Source organism: Megascapheus bottae, chromosome 25 (assembly GCF_031878675.1).
Source record: "Megascapheus bottae isolate mThoBot1 chromosome 25, mThoBot2.hap1, whole genome shotgun sequence".
Classification (NCBI taxonomy): Eukaryota; Metazoa; Chordata; class Mammalia; order Rodentia; family Geomyidae; genus Megascapheus; species Megascapheus bottae.
Window position 1 is genome coordinate 4,446,266 of NC_143533.1, and position 17,759 is coordinate 4,464,024.

The following is a 17,759-nucleotide window of genomic DNA, read 5'->3' on the forward strand; positions in this document are numbered from 1 at the left end:
TGGGAGCTGGGGGAAGGCTGCGGTTCCTGCCGTGGCTGGACGCGGAAAAGGCGGGAAAATGGGCCACTCTTAAGGTAGTTAACCGTCCGGTTTAGACGTCAGCCCCAAATGCAAGGACTCGATGTTGCATGTCAGCGTTGCTAGACTCAATCTGTCAAATCGCCCCCCAAGAAGCCGAGGCTCTGCAGGGTTGCATGACTTACCCAAGGTCATCATGCATTTGTAGCAAACCCCCAACGACCCATTTTAGTTCATGGAAAGAATCAAGACACTGAATGGCGGAGCCCAATGTTTTCCAAAGCCAAGTCACAACGATGGGAAGAGGGCAGAAGTCAGTATGCCCAATGCCTACCTGTTTCCCAGAAGAAAAAGTCAACAAAGGGACTGGGGCTGTGATGGCACTGGCCTGTACTTCCAGCACTCCGCAGGTTGTGGCAGGGAGACCTCAAGTTCAAGGCCAGCCAAGGATACAAGGGCAAGACCTTGTCTTAAAAGCCAGGGGCGGTTGTAGTGGTAGAGTACTTGCTTAGCATGCAGGAAGCCCTGGGTTTGATTCCTTGGTACCACATACACAGAAAAAGCCGGAAGTGGTACTGTGGCTCAATTGGTAGAACACTAGTCTTGAGAAAGCACAAGTTTGTTGCCTGAGGCCCAGGGTTCAAGCCCCAGGCAAAAAAAAAAAAAAAGCCGAAAGTAAAAAAAGTTCCCAAACCTAAGCCTAGCTACCCTAAACTTCTCACCCTCACCCAGGGAATAAACACCTTAAACTTTTGGCAACACCGGGCAGAAAAAAAAAAAAAAGTTAAAAAAAGAAAAAAGCCTTTTATTTCCCCCCAACTCTCCAGCTCTTCACTTTTTGTACATTTCTTCCAACTCAACCAAAGCCCAAGAAGCTGATTCACACCTGGAGAAAACAAAAACAAAACACAAAACAGAGTTCTGAGGGGCAGCTCTGAGGTGAGAAGACATTGAGGAAAAAGCAGAAGTGACAACTAGCCAGATGTGGGCACTGAATCCCATTGGGGTGACTGCCCAACTATGGAATCTGCCAAGGGCCAGAAATCCTTCCTTCCCCCAATTCAAGGCTGAAACCACAATATCATTTTTAGTCAGTGAGTTCTAACCCAAAGCAAAATTAACGAAGTTGATCTTGAGCTTCCAGTTCCTCTGGCCAGAGCAGTTCCCATTTCTCCCAGGGTAATTTCCTAGAACATTGAGGCCATTTGAAGTTGAAGACAGCTTAAGAGAGGATGCATCATGTGCAGTTTTCAAGATAGATTAGACCAATCTAATAAGATCTTTTTGCAGAAATACTTTCTCCCTTTATGAACTAACATAAACTAGTTCACCAATATGTCTTCCTTCCACCTACCCCTTCATTCTGCTCCTCTAAAGTAAGATAGTTAACTCCTAGGGAGAGAGAGGAGAGGACATCTCAGAAAGCAAAGGACCATGGGAGAATATTCAATTTCACAAGTGTCTATAATAATTTGCCAAGCATATTCTAATGTTTCTTTTGACTTTCCTAGTTCAGTGTTAACTATTTCATAATTTAAAACAAGAGGATGAATGTTGTTTTTGGTGTAAGCAGTATTTAAGGATGGACTCCAAGAATGGCTCTACCCCAGTTAAAACTGCCACTCCCAGCCCCTCCCCTGTTCTTACAGGAGTGAAGATCCTCACCTGAGAACAAGGCAGGAACTAGGCCAGTGCCCTCAGAGCCGGGCTCTAGACCAGTGGGACTCCCGGCGTGGGTGGAAGCACTTAGCAGTGATACAGCAGAGAAGGCCACAGAAGAGAAGCAGGAAAGAGCCCAACACCAGCAGCCTGGAACCACACAGAGCCAACTCCTCCTAGGAATAGGCACGGGGAGGGAAGGTGAAAATGATGGAGAGTGGGAGAGTGTCTTCCCTTTAGGAAGACATTTTGCCCCCAACCCAAGAGTGATGGGTTCAAGACTCCATAAGGAGAGGCTCCTCAACATCTAGGGAGAAGCTAAAGGGAAAAAAAATGTTCTTCTGAGACAAGTTAACATTTGCCTCAATGGTTTACAAACTGCTCTCCTGCCCAGCCATGGACAAAATCCAGAATGACTGCTTGAGCCAGGAACATTCTTTCTTCTCCACCTTTGAAAGGTTGTGCTAACAGAGCATGAGTGAAAAGTAGCAACGATCTCCCAGCTGCTCGCCCTCGTTCACTCAGCCCATCTCCACTCAGCACCAGGGAGGACCTTGAAGGTCCTTCAGTGTCCAGTTGTAGCATCCTCCCCTGGGATTCCCAGTGCCCCCTCCAGTTCAGTCCCACAGGCTTCTTCTAGGCCACTCCTAAACCCTTCAGCATGTAGTGTCCCCAAAGGCTAAATTCTTCCCAATCCAGGGGCTCGTGTTCCTCAGTGTCTTCCCACTCCAGACTCCTGGACGGCAAGCACTTCCTCATCCTTTAAGAATGGCAGGTGAGAAGGCGGGGATTACAGCCCCTGCTCTGACACACAACCAGTTGTATGGCCTCAGGCAATTAACTCCTTCTCTCCAAACCTGTTTCCTCATCTGTAAAATGGGCTAACAGCACCAACCTCAAAAGGTTATTTTAAGATCAAATAAGATAATGAACCTAAAAACACTTTGTACCTTATGAGCTACTGTATACGATTCGTTCTTAAGTGCCACCTTCTCCAGGAAGCATTCTATAAATGTTAGGGTTAATTGCTCCTTACTTTGTGTTTGTATAATACTATTGTTTATATCTCTATGACAGCAATTAGCCCATTCTGCCTCTTGTTCACAGCTGCACCATTTCTTAGAGGTACAACTCAGGTTTTATCTTGCTTAAGGACAGTCAAACTGGCATGTATCACACCTATTAGGTATCCTTTACTGAGCTGAGCATTTTGGACAATCATCCTCATTCAATCCTTATTTGCTAGAATTTGGAGTAGTATCTTCTCTTTTGAGAGGCAGCTGAGGCTTAGAGAGGTACAGATTCTTGCTCTAGGCCACACAGCTTCTAAAGGAGGGTTGTAAAGTCTAGATATTTTCCACTAGGTAAAATTCCCACCTGGTACTTTCCACATACAGCATTCGGCAATGGGAGTCTATAAAACCAAGTGATCAACCTGAGGCTCTTACCGAAGTGAGCAGCTTGGTGAGTGCAAGGCCTTCGTGGCTCCAGACCCTGACACACTCCTCATCCATCTTAGGGCTCAGGGTAACATTTCCTGCTCCCTCCTCTGAGCAGGCTATGGGTGGCTGACTGGAAGGCAGGATTCCTGGACCAGTACTAAAATACAGACAGGTTCCTGGAGTCCTTTCTGGAGCCACTCTGGCTGTGATGAGGATTACCTCTCCTGCAGAAGATCCTAAAAGAAGGATGGAAGAGAAAGAAGTAAGACGTAGAGTCAGGTGTGGTGATTGAGGCCTCTAATTCCAACTACTTGAGATGAGGAGACAGGAGAATCAAAGCTTAAGGCTAGTAGTCCAAGCAAAAAGTTCAGGAGACGATCTCAGAACATACTGATACATATCTGAGCCTGAGACTCTGTACTCAATGCTAACGCTCTCCCATTTGAGCCACAGTGCCATTTCAGGGTTTTGGTTGGAGTGTGTACTTGTGTGTGTGTGTGTGTGTGTGTGTGTGTGTGTGAGAGAGAGAGAGAGAGAGAGAGACAGAGAGAGAGAGAGAGAGAGAGAGAGAGAGAGAGAGAGAAGTCTGCCTGGGCTGAAATCCTCAGATCAGCGTCCTATAGGCATGAGCCACCAGAGCCTGGCTCTGAGACTTTCTATAATGCCAGGTATTTGGGCATTGATGGCTGTTCAATAAAGAACTCTACATACTTTAGCACCAAGGATGAAAATAGTTGTGCATCACTGAACACACAAACGGACTGAAATTAGCTTACAGTCACACAGAGACACAGGAGATGCACTCTGCCTAATGTCAGTTTGTATAAACTGATTTGTTCTTTTTAAGAAAGCACAGTTTTCCACTAGGTATCAAACTCCATTAAAAGGTTCCCATTCTGTTTTAAATTAGTAGGAAAAAGGATGACCTGTTCAGCATGTGGCCTTGGGACAATTTCCATGTGGAAAAACATTTGAAAACAGACTGTTATCTTGCACTATAAAATAAAACCCATGTGTATTAAAGAACAATGCAAACCTTAAAAAAAAAAATCAGGGTCCGGGAGTTTGGCCTAGTGGTAGAGTGCTTGCCTAGCATGCCCGAAGACCTGGGTTCAAGTCCTCGGTACCACATACATAGCAAAAAGCTGGAAGTGGTGCTGAGGCTCAAGTGGTAGAGCTCTAGCCTTGAGAAAGTCCAAGGACAGCAGCGCTCAGGCCCTGAGCTCAGGCCCAGGACTGGCAAAAAAAAAAAAAAAAAAAATCAAGTGTTTGGGCTGGGAGTTTAACCTAGTGGTAGAGTGCTTGCCTAGCATGCATGAAGACCCGGAAATGGTACTGAGGCTCAAGTGGTAGAGCTCTAGCCCTGAGAAAGTCCAGGGACAGAACTGGCCAAAAAAAAGAAAATCAAGTATTGAAAGAAAATAATCACAAGGTTTTGACTTCAAATTTTAGTACCAAAAATAAAACGCTATTGAAAAAATAAAGAAGACTATTTTCCACTTTTACAGTGAAGAAGTTATTCCCACAAAAGACATAAAACCTAAAAGCCTTAATAAAGGGCAATAAACCTCATAAAAGACAATGCCAGGGGCCGGGAGTTTGGCCTAGTGGTTAAAGTGCTTGCCTATCATGCAGGAAGACCCGGGTTCGATTCCTCGGTACCACATACATAGAAAAAAGCCAGAAGTGGTGCTGAGGCTCAAGTGGTAGAGCTCTAACTTGAGAAAGTCCAAGGACAGTGCTCAGGCCCTGAGCTGAAGCCCAGGACTGGCAAAAAAAAAAAAAAAAAAAAAGACAATGCCAGCTGCTGGTGGTTTACTTTCATGCCTATAATCCTAGCTACTTGGGAGCTGAGATCTGAGGATTGTGGTTCAAAGCCAGCCTAAGCAGGCAAGTCTAGGACACTCATATCTTTAATCATCACCAAAAAGTCAGAATTGGAGCTATGGCTCAAGTAATAGAATGCCATCCTTGAGCAAAAAAGCTCAGGGATAGCACCCAGGCCCTAAGTTCACATACACACACATACACACACACACACACACACACACACACACACACACTTCCAAACAATGAAAGTTATGTTAAAGTATCAATGAACAAGTTCCACACAGTGGTGCATGCCTGTAATCTCAAAAATCAAGAGACTGAAGCTAGGGGATCACACGTTCAAGGCCAGCCTGGATTACATAATGAGACACTGTCTAAAACAACAAAAACAAAAGGGCCATGCTATTTGACTCAGGAATAACACTGTAGAAGGCTGCATGCTGGTGGCCTGTAATCATAACTACTCAGGAGGCTGAGATCTGAGGATCCAGGTTTCAAGCCAGCCCAGGCAGAAAAGTCTGTTGACACTCTGATCTCCAATTAACTACCAAAAACACATAAGTGGAGCTGTGATTCAACTGGTAGAATAGCAACCTTGAGGGAAAAAAAAAAATACTAAAGGACAGCACCTGCTCTCACCCCCCAATTTTTTTTTTTTTTTTTTGCCAGTCCTGGGCTTGAGCTCAGGGCCTGAGCACTGTCCTTGGACTTTCTCAAGGCTAGAGCTCTACCACTTGAGCCTCAGCACCACTTCCAGCTTCTTTCTATGCATGTGGTACCGAGGAATCAAACCCGGGTCTTCATGCATGCTAGGCAAGCACTTTACCACTAGACTAAACTCCCGGCCCGCTCTCACCCCAAAATTAAAAAAAAAAAAAAAAAAATTCTATAGGACAACTTTCTCCACTATTACATAAATAAACCAGTGGCCAAATCTTGTCAATTCCAGAATTCTAGTGTCTCAAAACTCACATCACTGTCTTAACTCAGCTTTTCTTATCATCTCTTATTTGCAGTCACCTCCTAACTTGTCTTCCTATATCTGGACACATTCCTCACCAGTAGTTGACCAACAGTGTGACCCTTTAAAAAAGAAAAACAGGGGCCAGGAGTTTGGCCTAGTGGTAGAGTGTTTGCCTAGCATGCATGAAGACCTGGGTTTGATTCCTCCATAACACATACATAGAAAAAGCCAGAAGTGGTGCTGTGGATCAAGTGGCAAAGCTCTAGCCTGGAGAAATCCCAAGGACAGTGCTCAGGCCCTGAATTTGAGCCCCAAGACTGGAAGAATACATAAATAATAATAAATTAAAAAGTAAAAATAGGGACCCAGAATTTGGCCTAATGGTAGAATGCTTGCCTAGCATGAATGAAGACCCAGGTTCAATTCCTTGGTACCACATACCTAGAAAAAACTGAAAATAGTGCTGTGTGGCTCAAGTGGTAGAGCTCTAGCCTTGAGAAAGCCAAAGGACAGTGCTGAAGCCCTGAGTTCATAAATAAATAAATAAATAAATAAATAAATAAATAAATAAAAATAGCAGGGCACCAGTGGCTCTCACTTGTAATCCTAGCTACTCAGGAGGCTAAGATCTGAGGTTCAAAGCCAGCCTGGGCACTAAAGTTTCTCTTATCTCCAATTAACCACTAGAAAACTGCAAAGGGGTCTATGGCTTAAGGGTAGGGTGGTATCCTTGAGCTGAAGAGCTCAGGGATAGTGCCCAGGCCCAGAACTCAAGCCTGGACAGATCATGCTTTGCCCCTAAGAGGAGATTGCTACAGGGTTGAGAAAAGAACAGTGAATGAAACCTTGCCTATCTCATCACACTTCCAAGGCTAGAATCAAAGGGCCTCAGAATTGAAAGGAGAAAGACAAAATGTAAAGTGCTCACATTGTGGGTGAACTGTGTAGTGAAAGTATCTAGGCCTTATTACAGCAGAAGTGACGAAGGCACAGGGTTAGAACCCAAGGTGAGCAGGAACCAGTCCTGAGTATTCTGATGCTGCCCGCATTCCTCCCCTCCCCCCACACACACCCAGCAGTTCTCCCTGATCTCACCTTTCAATCCCATTTGACTACCAGAGATTTTGGCTTGGAATGTCTGAGTCTTGTTCCTGTCTGGACCATCTCCCAAGTTCAAGGTAGTCAGTAAGCCTACGACTTGAGGCCCTTTCCACTTCCCTGTGACCATCCCATTCATAGGGCACAAGGTCAGCTGACCAAAAGATCTCAAGAAGGAGACCCAATCCTGTGAGCAAAAAGAAAAGTGGACCACAAGTGAGCTTAAATCTGCAGCAGGGGCAAGAGCAGACTTATAAGGGCAGGGTAAGCAGTGGAGCACTTACCTGTGGAATGTCAGGGCTGCGAAGACCAGTCTTGTGAGTAAGAAGGAAGCCACCCAGACCCAGGCCTGAGAAGCCAAGAAGCAGCAGGATCAAAGTGGCACAAACCAGAGGTGGGTGGTGGGCCAGACAGAGATGCAGGTTGTGCCCCGCCTGGCAGCTGCCCATGGGAAGGAGAGGAGTCTGGGCCTCCACGGAGAGCCTGCTGGAGGACAGCAAGGGAGAACTAGAGGAGAGCCTACTGGTCAGGTGATACTCACCCATGTTATGCAAAAGGAAGCGCAGAGAAAAGCCCAGGGCCACAGTCAGATAACTAGCACAGCTAGATCTAGAATCCCAGACTCTGTGGATACCAAAAGTCTATCTCCCTGTACTACTTAAACTCTCTTGCTGTCTTTCACTTCTAAAATAAGGCAGATGCAGAGCTGAGCATTCTGTTCTGGCAAAGGGAACTTGAAAGGGAGAATTCTCAGCAGGACAAAGAGGAAGCAAGCAGCTGTTCTGGGGCTAGGTTTTGGTGGGAGACTAGATCTAAGCAGAACTCAGACAAGAGAATTATCTAAAAGATCCCCATTTGGGAGCTCATGAGCTAGGTAGGTGTGAATCTCCCTTGGGAATCTTTGGTTATGTCAAATCAAGCCGGTTAACCTCTGCCAGCTTGCGTAAAATGGGAGTTCTAAGATCAGTAAGTCAGAAGGAGGATTCCATATGCCAGACAGCACAAGCCTGCACGAACTTAGCCATTCAGGAATTCAACAGATGTCCTCTCTCCTGGTGTCATACAGATCCTCAAAAACCACAGAGGATGCAAGGGAAAACTACGGTCGGGGAAACTGAGGCTCGGTGGCTTTAGCACTGAGGCGTGGTAAGGCCAAGGACCCACCTCCTGCTTCTAAAGTGGAGTAATTTACCCCCACACACCAAGCTGAGGTCGATGAACAGGAGTTAAACCTACGGGGTGAATGGAGACACGGAAATGGCAGGTGTCACAAAGGCTCAGCCCCCCAGCTCTCTTGCCCCGGGAGTCCCAGCTCATCAGGAAAGTGGGGGAGGAAGCAACAGGAGGGAAAAAGGGCAGAGCCTGAAGGGTCCGAATGGTGGTGGGGGGGCGGGCCGCACCCGGGCCTCCCCTCCTGCCCCAAGCCGCCCCCTCTCCGGAAGAAGCTCAGCACCCGCATCCCTCCCGATCGCGCGGCGTCGGGTCGGCCCGCCGCTCGCTCTCACCGGTCGGGGCCGGGCGGAGGCCGGCGCCCCCCGCGACGTCACGCTTGGAGCGGCAGAGGGGCGTGGTCCCAGGCTTCGCTCCCTCCCCTCCCCGCTCGGTGGCGGGATGCGCCTGCGCAGTGGCCACGCGGCCTGCCGCTCCCAGGCTAGGTGGGAGCGTACCATTAGGAAATGCGACGTAGGGGGGAACGGGGGAAAAGGAGGGAAACGCCGGAGAAGGGGAGGACACCGAGAGAAGCCAGGCCACGCTGGCTAGCTACATTGGAAATCCCTGAGGTCGTTCTGCAGAGACGAGCCGGAAGGGTGTCCACGGTAACCTCGTCGCAGGCATTGTTTTCAACAGTGCTCCTCCCACCTGCGCCCAATAGTACGGCCCAGCCGCACCCAGGTTGCGAGGCAGGAATTGGGGTCCGCCTGGTGGCGTGGCACTCGGACTTTTGGAATCTGTTCTTCCGGGCCTCAAACCCTTCCCGCTCTTCTGCATCCAAAAAAAAAAAATTGCTTAATATCTACACCTCGGACCCGGGCCCTGGTTTTTATGACTCCCTAAAATGCATAAGATCCCAGATCCGCAAAGATGCACATTCTCCTCCGGCCCACATTTTAGAGATGAGATCATCTTACCCGAAAGAGCCAGGAACTCTTGAGTTCAAATCCTGTCCACCGGGCCGGGAGGGTGGCCTAGGGGTAGAGTGCTTGCCTAGTATGCACAAAGCCCTAGGTTCGATTCCTCGGTACCACATACATAGAAAAAGTCGGAAGTGGTGTTGTGACTCAAGTGGTAGAGCTCTAGTCTTGAGAAACCCCAAGGACAGTACTCAGACCCTGACCTCAAGCCCAGGACTGGCAATCAATCAATCAATCAATCAATCAAATCCTGTCTGCCTGTGCCCCGCAGAAGCTATTAACTATGGAGAGGAGGGGGAGTAAGAATACTCCTTTGAAAGGGACAATCTGCTGGATGCCAGCTGTGGCTCACGTCTGTAATCCTAACTACTTTTGGAGTCTGAAATCTGAAGATCAGGGTTTGAGCCTCGCCGGTGCAGGGAAGTCCTTTAGAGTCTTAATTTCCAATTCACCACCTAAAAAAGAGCCAGAAATGGAGCTGTGGCTCAATGTGGTAGAGCACTAGGCTTGAGCAAAAAGAAGCTCAGGGATAGCATTTGGGCCTTGAGTTCAAAGTCCCAGGATACACACACACACACACACACACACACACACACACACACACACACACATCCTATCTCAATGGGACACTTAAATGGTAAAGTGTGGGAGAAATGCTAGTGCCCAGAAGCACACAACCAGCATTGAGCAAATACAGCCTCAAAAGGAATCAGATTTCTTAAGACTGATATTATATTTCTGTTGTTTTGGTGGTGGTGGCACTGAGGGTTTGAACTCAGGACTTGGCACTTGATAGGCAAGTCTCTAGAGCCACACCCCCTCAAGCCTTTTTGTAATTATTCCCAGCTAGGCTTAGACCTTGAGTCTCCTATTGACCTCAGAAGTAGGGTGACACCTCAACTTTTGTTTGTTGGTTGCGATTGGGGTGCAGGGGGCCAGGTCTGGTGAACTTTTTGGCCTGGCTGGAAACCTTTTTTTTCTTTTTTTCCAGTCCTAGGGCCTGAACTCAGGGCCTGAGCACTGTCCTTGGGCTTTCCTTAAGGTTAGTGCTCTACCACTTGATCCACAACATCACTTCCAGCTTTTCTATGTATGTGGTACCAAGGAATTGAACCTCAGCCTTCGCATATGCTAGGTAAGCACTCTACCACTAGGCCAACTCCCAGCCTTGGCTGGGAACTTTTTGAGCTAACAGAATTCCTGCACATCACAGCAGCCTCCAGAGTCCCTAGGATTACAGGGATAAACCACTATGCCTAACCAAAAAAAAAAAAAAAAAAAAAGATCATGTCTTTTCTAGACCATAACCCCTGAAAATTAACACCACAAAAACCTTTATATACATGATCTAATGGCTTCTCCAAAGACTGTCATGACCTTTGAGTAGGGTGAAAAATCCTTAATGTGCATGGAAGAACTCAACAGGCAGCCCACATAACTGGAGGAAATGTTTGAAAAGTATGCATCTGATTAAAAAAAAAAACAACAAAAAAACGAGGGGCTGGGAGTTTGGCCTAGTGGTAGAGTGCTTGCCTAGCATGCATGAAGACCCGGGTTCAATTCCTCAGTATCACAGGCATAGAAAAAATCCGGAAGTGGTGCTGAGGCTCAAGGGGTAGAGCTCTAGCCTTGAGAAAGTCCAACGACAGTGCTCAGGCCCTGAGCTCAAACCTAGGACTGGAAAAAACAAAACAAAACAAAACAAAAACAAACGAACAACTTGGTAAAGAACCTGAATAGATACATTAAAAAAGAGAGAGTGGGCCGGGAGTTTGGCCTAGTGGTAGAGTGCTTGCCTAGCATGCACGAAGACCCGGGTTCGATTCCTCGGTACCCCACAGACATAGCAAAAAGCTGGAAGTGATGCTGAGGCTCAAGTGGTAGAGCTCTAGCCTTGAGAAAGTCCAAGGACAGTGCTCAGGCCCTGAGTTCAAGCCCAGGACTGGCAAAAAAAATTAATTAATTAAAAATAAAAAAGAGAGAGATGCTTTACATCTGAAATCATTAGAAAAAGACAATTCACATACTATTTCCATGCTGGTACTCTCACTCAGCCTTTTTACTAAGGGAGACATGCCTCCACTTCTGGATTTTTTTTTTTTTTTTGTCAGTTGTGGGGTTTGAACTCTGGGCCTGGATGCTATCCTTGAGCTCTTCAGCTCAAGGTTATTGCTCTACCACTTGAGCCACAGAACTACTTCCAGTTGGTTTTCTGGAGATAAGAGTCTCACAGAGGGCCCGGGAGTTTGGCCTAGCGGTTAAAGTGCTTGCCTAGCATGCACAAGGACCCGGGTTCGATTCCTCGGTATCCCACATGCACAACCAAGCCGGAAGTGGCAGAGACGAGACACAACCAAGCCGGAAGTGACAGAGACGAGACTGCAACAAGCGACAGAGAGCGGAGGCGAGCAAGCGGAGCCCAACCGAGTGGTGGCCGGAGCTAGCGGGGCCAGAAAAGAGAGAGAGAAGGGGGCCAAAAAAAAAAAAAAAAAAAAAAGAGTCTCACAGATTTTCATGTCCAGGCTGGCTTTGAACCACGATCCTCAGATCTCAGCAACCTGAGTAGTTGGAATTACAGCTGTGAACTACTAGTGCCTGGCTCACTTCTGGCTTTTTTTTTTTTTTTAGATAAGTCTCAGGGATTTGTCTGCTTGGCTGTGAAATGTGATTCTCAGATTTCAGCCTCTGAGTAGCTAAGGTTATAGATGTGAGGCTAGCTTCAGCTCCCCCCACCCTCTGGTACTGAGATTTGAACTCAGAAATGTATGCTCTTGCTTAGTTTTTGTTTGTTTGTTTTGCTGACAGCTGGTGTTCTTGCCCCTAGAACCATACCTTCACTTCTGGCATTTTACTGATTATAATTAAAGTCTCACATACTTTTCAGTGAAGGCTGACTTTGAATCTTGATCCTCAGATCTCAGCCACCTGAGTAGCTAGGATTACAGATTCGAACCACTAGGCCTTAGTTATAGCTTTGTTTTTGAGATAAGAGTCTCACTGACTTTTGCCCAAGCTGCCCTCAAACCATAGTCTTTTTGTCTGTCCTACCTAGGGGCTGCAATTACACCATATTTGCCAACTTTTTTTTTTCTTTTAATGTTCAAATCCAGCTAGACATTGATGGCTCAGACCTGTAATCCTAGCTAATCAGGAGACTGAGATTTGAGGATCATGGTTTGAAACCAGCCCAGGCAGAAAAGTCCTTGAGGCGCTTATCTCCAATAAAATATCAGGAAAAGCCAGCAGTCATGCTTTGACTCAAGTGGTAGAGTCCTCAAAGTTGAATTCAAAGCCTTGTACTTGCTAGACAGGTACTCTACCATTTGGGCCATACTCAACTCACTTTAGTTATTTCTGGGATATAGTCTCCTGTGTGTGCCCTAGCTAGCCTGCACTTCCTTATAATTTCCACATAGCTATGAAGAGAGGCATATGCCATTAAACTCAGCTATTGATTTGGACTGAGTCTTTATGACTTTTTACCCAGGATAGCCTCAAACTGTGATCTTCTGGATCTGTTTCCTGAGTAACTATCAGGATGTCCCTGATTCTTTTTTTATTTTTCTTAGTTTTTTTTTTCCCTCCTAAATTGTGGCAGAAACATACTATATCAATGCTGAACAGGAATAGCCCCTCATGCCTTCTTGATCTTTATCCTAAACACTGTTGCTTTGTAGATAAAAATTTTCCTAGAAAAGCAATTTTATACAAGTTAAATAAAAATATTTTCCTGCCTGGGCTGGCTTTGAATCATGATCCTCCGATCTCAACTTCCTGAGTAGTGAGGATTACAAGCATGAACCACTGTACCCAGCTTACTAGATATCTATCTATCTATCTATCTATCTATCTATCTATCTATCTATCTGGATAGATGGAAAATAACAAGTGAACAAGTGTTAGCAGGAATGTGGAGAAAATGAAACCCTTGGATCAGGAAAGCCTTGGATCAGGGCTGTGTACAATGTTACCTGTGCTATGGAAAACAGGTTGGCAGCACGCCAATAAATTAATCATTGTATTATCATGTGACCTACCAATTCTCCTTAGCATTTACCTCAAATCTGAAAAGATGTTCAATCAAAGAAAAAGTATATTGATGTTTACAGAAGCGCTATCCACAATAGTAAAAAGCAGAAATAACCCATATGTCTAACAACAGATGAATGGATAAACAAAATACAGTGTATACATACAATGAAATATTGTTTGGCATTAATAAGAAAAGAAAGCTTCAACAAAGTTAACATTATTGCCATGATTTTGAGTCATGATTTAGAGAATATTTATACCAAAAGGATAAGTACTATATGATTCCACTTCCATGAGACATCTAGGGAACAAAAATTCATAGAATCCAAAAGTAGGATGGAGAGTTCAGCAAGGTGAGTTGTAGCTCTAATACTAGATAGTCAGGAGGTAAAGACAGAAGGATCACAAGTCCGAGGCCAGCTTAAAAACAAAACAGAGCCAGGCACTGGTGACTCATGCCTGTAATCCTAGCTTCTTAGGAGGCTAAGATCTGAGAATCATGGTTCAAAGCCAGCCTGGGCCAGATGGCTCATGAGACATTTTTTTTTTGCCAGTCCTGGGACTTGAACTCAGGGCCTGAGCACTGTCCTTGGGCTTTCTAGTGCTCTACCAGCTGAGCCACAGCACCACTTCGGTTTTTTTCTATGTTTGTAGTACCGAAAAATCAAATCTAGGTCTTCATGCATGCTAGGCAAGTGGTAGAGTACTACTACTAGGCCAAACTCCCGGCCCAAGAAATATTATTTGACTTGTAAACTAGTAACCCCTATATATATAACCTTTATAAAAACAATAAAATAGGGCCTGGAATTTGGCCTAGTGGTTAAAGTGCTTGCCTAGCATGCACAAAGACCCGGGTTCGATTCCTTGGTACCACATATATAGAAAAAGCCGGAAGTGGTGCTGAGGCTCAAGTGGTAGAGCTCTAGCCTTGAGAAAGTCCAAGGACAGTGCTCAGGCCCCGAGCTCAAGCCCAGGACTGGCAAAAAAAAAAAACAACCAAAAAAACAATAAAATATATTAATAAATATATATACATGTAAAAACAAAGGGTTGGGATGTGGGTAAAGTGGTAAAGCAATTGCCTATCACACCAGAGGGCCTAGTTTAATCTCCAGTATGGCAAAAATTAAAAAAAAAAGGCAGGCTGGGAAAATGGTAATGAAGAATTAGTTCTTAGATGTATAAAGTTGCGTTTTAGGAAGATTAAAAACTTCTGGATCCAGGTGCTGGTGATACACACCTGTAAACCTACTCAGTAAAGCCACTCAGGAGACTACTGAGGATTACAGTCTGAAGTTTGACCAGGTAGGAAAGTATGTGAGACTCCTAACTGCAAGTAACCATCAAAATGTTGCAAGTAGAGTTCTGGCTCAAGTAGAATGCTAGCCTTAAGCAAAAAGGTTCAGGGACAGTACCCACGTTCTGAGTTCAAGCCCTAGGGTTGGCACAAAATACATATGTACATATACACATGCATACATACGTGCATGCATACACACATACAGACATACATGCATGCATGAATACACAAATGAAGACAAGGAAAAAGAATGAACCACTACTATTACATGATATAACATGGAACCTTCAAAACACTATTCTAACAAAGTAAAATCCCACTATATTATATGATGGCATTGCTGTGAGATACCCTAGAGAGACAAATCAACCCACATGCCAAATAGATCCGTCAGGGGAGGAGTGGGGGAGGGAGGGGATGGCTGCTTAGCAGGGTTTGAGGCTTCCTTTGGGGTGATGAAAGTATTTTAGAATGAAACAGAGGTGAATGTATTTAGTGCCACACCCAATTGTGCACTTGCAAATGGGTAGAGTGGCAAATTGTGTGTTAAGTGTAATTGACTTACGATTGCTTAAAACACTGAGCTGATTATTATTCTTTTTTTCTTAGCTATTCTCTTCTTACTGGATCGCCGTCTCAGGTAACAGTAACAGCCTTCTATCCCCATCTCCTAAGCAGGAAACTTAACCCTGACTCTCCCCTCTGCCCTTCTCCCACACACATTCCCATCCATCATTAAAATTGTCTCAGGAATCTTCCTTACTTTGGGCTTTCATTATCTCTCTTCAGGAATACTGTAGCTGGCTTAATCCATCCTGGCTGCCTCCACTGTCGCCTCTCTTCAGTGCATCCTCCACATTTCCTATTGTATTTGCTTCCTAAAAGAGCAAGTTCAAGGTTGCTCTTTAACACTCCTTCAGCCTAATGTCAATCCTTTCCCGCTTCGTTCTCTGTGCTTTTCTACCTTTACCAGTTCAACACAATATTAATAGAGCAACTCTAGATGCCAAGATACTGGGATTCTAGTGAAGAGAAAGAGGATGTTTGAGCCTTCACCCAGTCTTCATGTTCATAAGAAAGATAACAGAATTAACAAAAGACACTTTGGAAATGGACAGGAAGGAAGGAATATAAGGATTACAGGGAGTAAGAAACAGAGTACATTCATGGAGATTTCTTTGTGAATTGATGCTTGTGGGTGTGATTTCAATCTCACCATGACTGGAAGATGCCAGTTCTAGGCAAAAGGACCAGAAGGGCAAGAAAAACACTGCTCCTTTGGCCCCTGACCCCCTGTGAAGTGTCTGGGACCATGGCTTTGTAAACAAACCATGGCAAAGACACTGGAATTTGTTAGACTGCTAATGGGGGCGCCTGGCATGGTGGCTTACGCCTGTAATCCTAGCTACTCATGAGGATGACATCTGAGGATCACGGTTCAAAGCCAGCCTGGGTAGAAAAGTCCAAAAAACTGGAAGTGGAGCTATGTCTCAAGTGCTAGTCTTTTAAGGAAAAGATAAGGAGCAGTGCTTAGGCCCTGATTTCAAGCCCCAGTACCAGCACAGACACATACATTAAAATGATGTTGTAAGTCATCAGTTCCTTCTATAGCAAAGCTTGGCTTAATACTGTGAGCATAAGAAGATGATTCTGACTCCAGGGACTAGTGGCAGCCATGGAACTTGGGGGAGGAGCATGGGTCAGAACTAGCTCCTGTCCTAGAGAATGTTGCAAGGCAGGGTAATTGAGACGGACATCTTGGCCCATAGAGTAGAGGAGACATGGATGCCAGGAGTGGGGTGGGAACAAAGACCCACAGGACTCCTCTAAGGCAGAAATCTGCTCAGGGTGAAGGATATAATAAATATATATTAATATATTATATGTTAATGTATTATTATATATTAATTTTTTGGTCACTTGTGGTGCTTGAACTCTGGCCTGGGCCCTGTCCCTGAGCTCTTCAACTCAAGGCTAGCACTCTACCACTTGAGCCACTGCACCACTTCCAGTTTTCTGGTGGTTCATTGGGGGGAATAAGAGTTTCATAGTCTTTAGTGGGGCATGGTGGCTCATGCTTGTAATCCTAGCTACTCAGGAGGCTGAGATCTGAGGATCAAGATTCAAAGCCTGAGACTCTTATCTCCAATTAACCTCTAGAAAAAATGAGAAGTGGGGCTTGGCTCATGAGTAGGGTGGTAGCCTTGAGCTGGAAAGCTCAGGAACAACACCCAAGCCCAGGGGTAGGGCAGTAGCCTTGAGCTGAAGAGCTCAGGGACAGCGTCCAGACTGAGTTCAGGCCCCACGACCCACAAAAAAAAAAAAAAAAGCTCATAGACTTTAGTGCCCTGGCTGACTCTGAACTGTGATCCTCAGATCTCAGCCTACTGAGTAGCTAGGATTATAGATGTGAGCCACTGGTGTCTGGAGGATATACTATTATATAAGAAATGGCAGGGAAGACTGGGAGTGTAGCCTAGGGGTAGATTGCTTTGCCTAGCATGCCTGAAACCCTGAGTTCGATTTCTCAGTACCATATACATAGAAAAAGCCAGAAGTGGTGCTATGGCTCAGTGGTAGAGCACTAGCCTTAAGAAAGCTCAAGGACAATGCCCAGGTCCTGAGTCCAAGCCCCAGGATTGGCAAAGAAAGAGAAAAAAAGAAAGAAAAAAAGAGGGAGAGAGAGAGAAAGGGAAGGAATATGGAAAGAAGGAAATGGCAGGGATTCAGAAAAGGAGGTGAATCAATAGAGTTGAAACTCCATCCCTTAGTTAGGGCTTTTTCTGTCCGCTCTCCTCTCCCTGCCTCAACTAAACAGGCTAATGCACCATTACAGGTCTGTGTCCCTAATCTCCTGTGATTCCAGAGCTGGAAGAGACCTTAAAGGTATTCCAGCCAGAGGCAGGATGATGGAATTTATTCTATTCTTAAGGTTCAAACTACACACTTCCCAAACCAATTTAAAAAAAACAACAACAACAAAACCCAGGTTTGGAATACAAGGCACCCCTCTTCTGCTTTCTCCTCCAAAGCAACAAACCTTCAAAATGCTCCTAGTTGCTTCTCTTTGTCTGGCTCAAGTCCCAGTTCCCAGTAAGAAGTCCATACCTGAGACAGTTCCACGTTTCCCTCCTCCGGAGCTAGCTTAAAGTCAAGAGGCGGCACAATGCTGAGAAGCCCAGAGAGTCCCCCAGATTCCTCTGTGGTCAAGCCAGCTGTATTAAAATGAACTTTGTTCCCCGAGGATTTGTTCATGGAGGTGTTATTGTGTACTTGATCAC

General features: G+C 45.5%; 1 protein-coding gene across 10 annotated transcripts; it reads right to left on the reverse strand.

Annotated features, from left to right (window-relative positions):
* Window positions 1-807: 807 nt before the first annotated feature.
* Tmem219 (transmembrane protein 219) lies at window positions 808-17,738 on the reverse strand. 10 transcript variants are annotated; one of them, XM_090357970.1, is made up of 6 exons: window positions 17,587-17,738; window positions 7,296-7,494; window positions 7,009-7,198; window positions 3,126-3,355; window positions 1,684-1,853; window positions 808-904 (listed from the first exon to the last, which is right to left on the reverse strand). In XM_090357970.1, exons 2-5 carry the CDS (start codon window positions 7,458-7,460, stop codon window positions 1,716-1,718), a joined length of 723 nt encoding a protein of 240 aa, XP_090214096.1. In that variant the 5' UTR covers window positions 7,461-7,494; window positions 17,587-17,738; the 3' UTR covers window positions 808-904; window positions 1,684-1,715. The 10 variants fall into 10 exon arrangements, with proteins under 10 accessions (XP_090214096.1, XP_090214099.1, XP_090214094.1 ...); XM_090357973.1 differs by having other exon boundaries at window positions 7,296-7,497; XM_090357968.1 differs by lacking the exon at window positions 17,587-17,738 and adding an exon at window positions 8,517-8,621.
* Window positions 17,739-17,759: the final 21 nt, after the last annotated feature.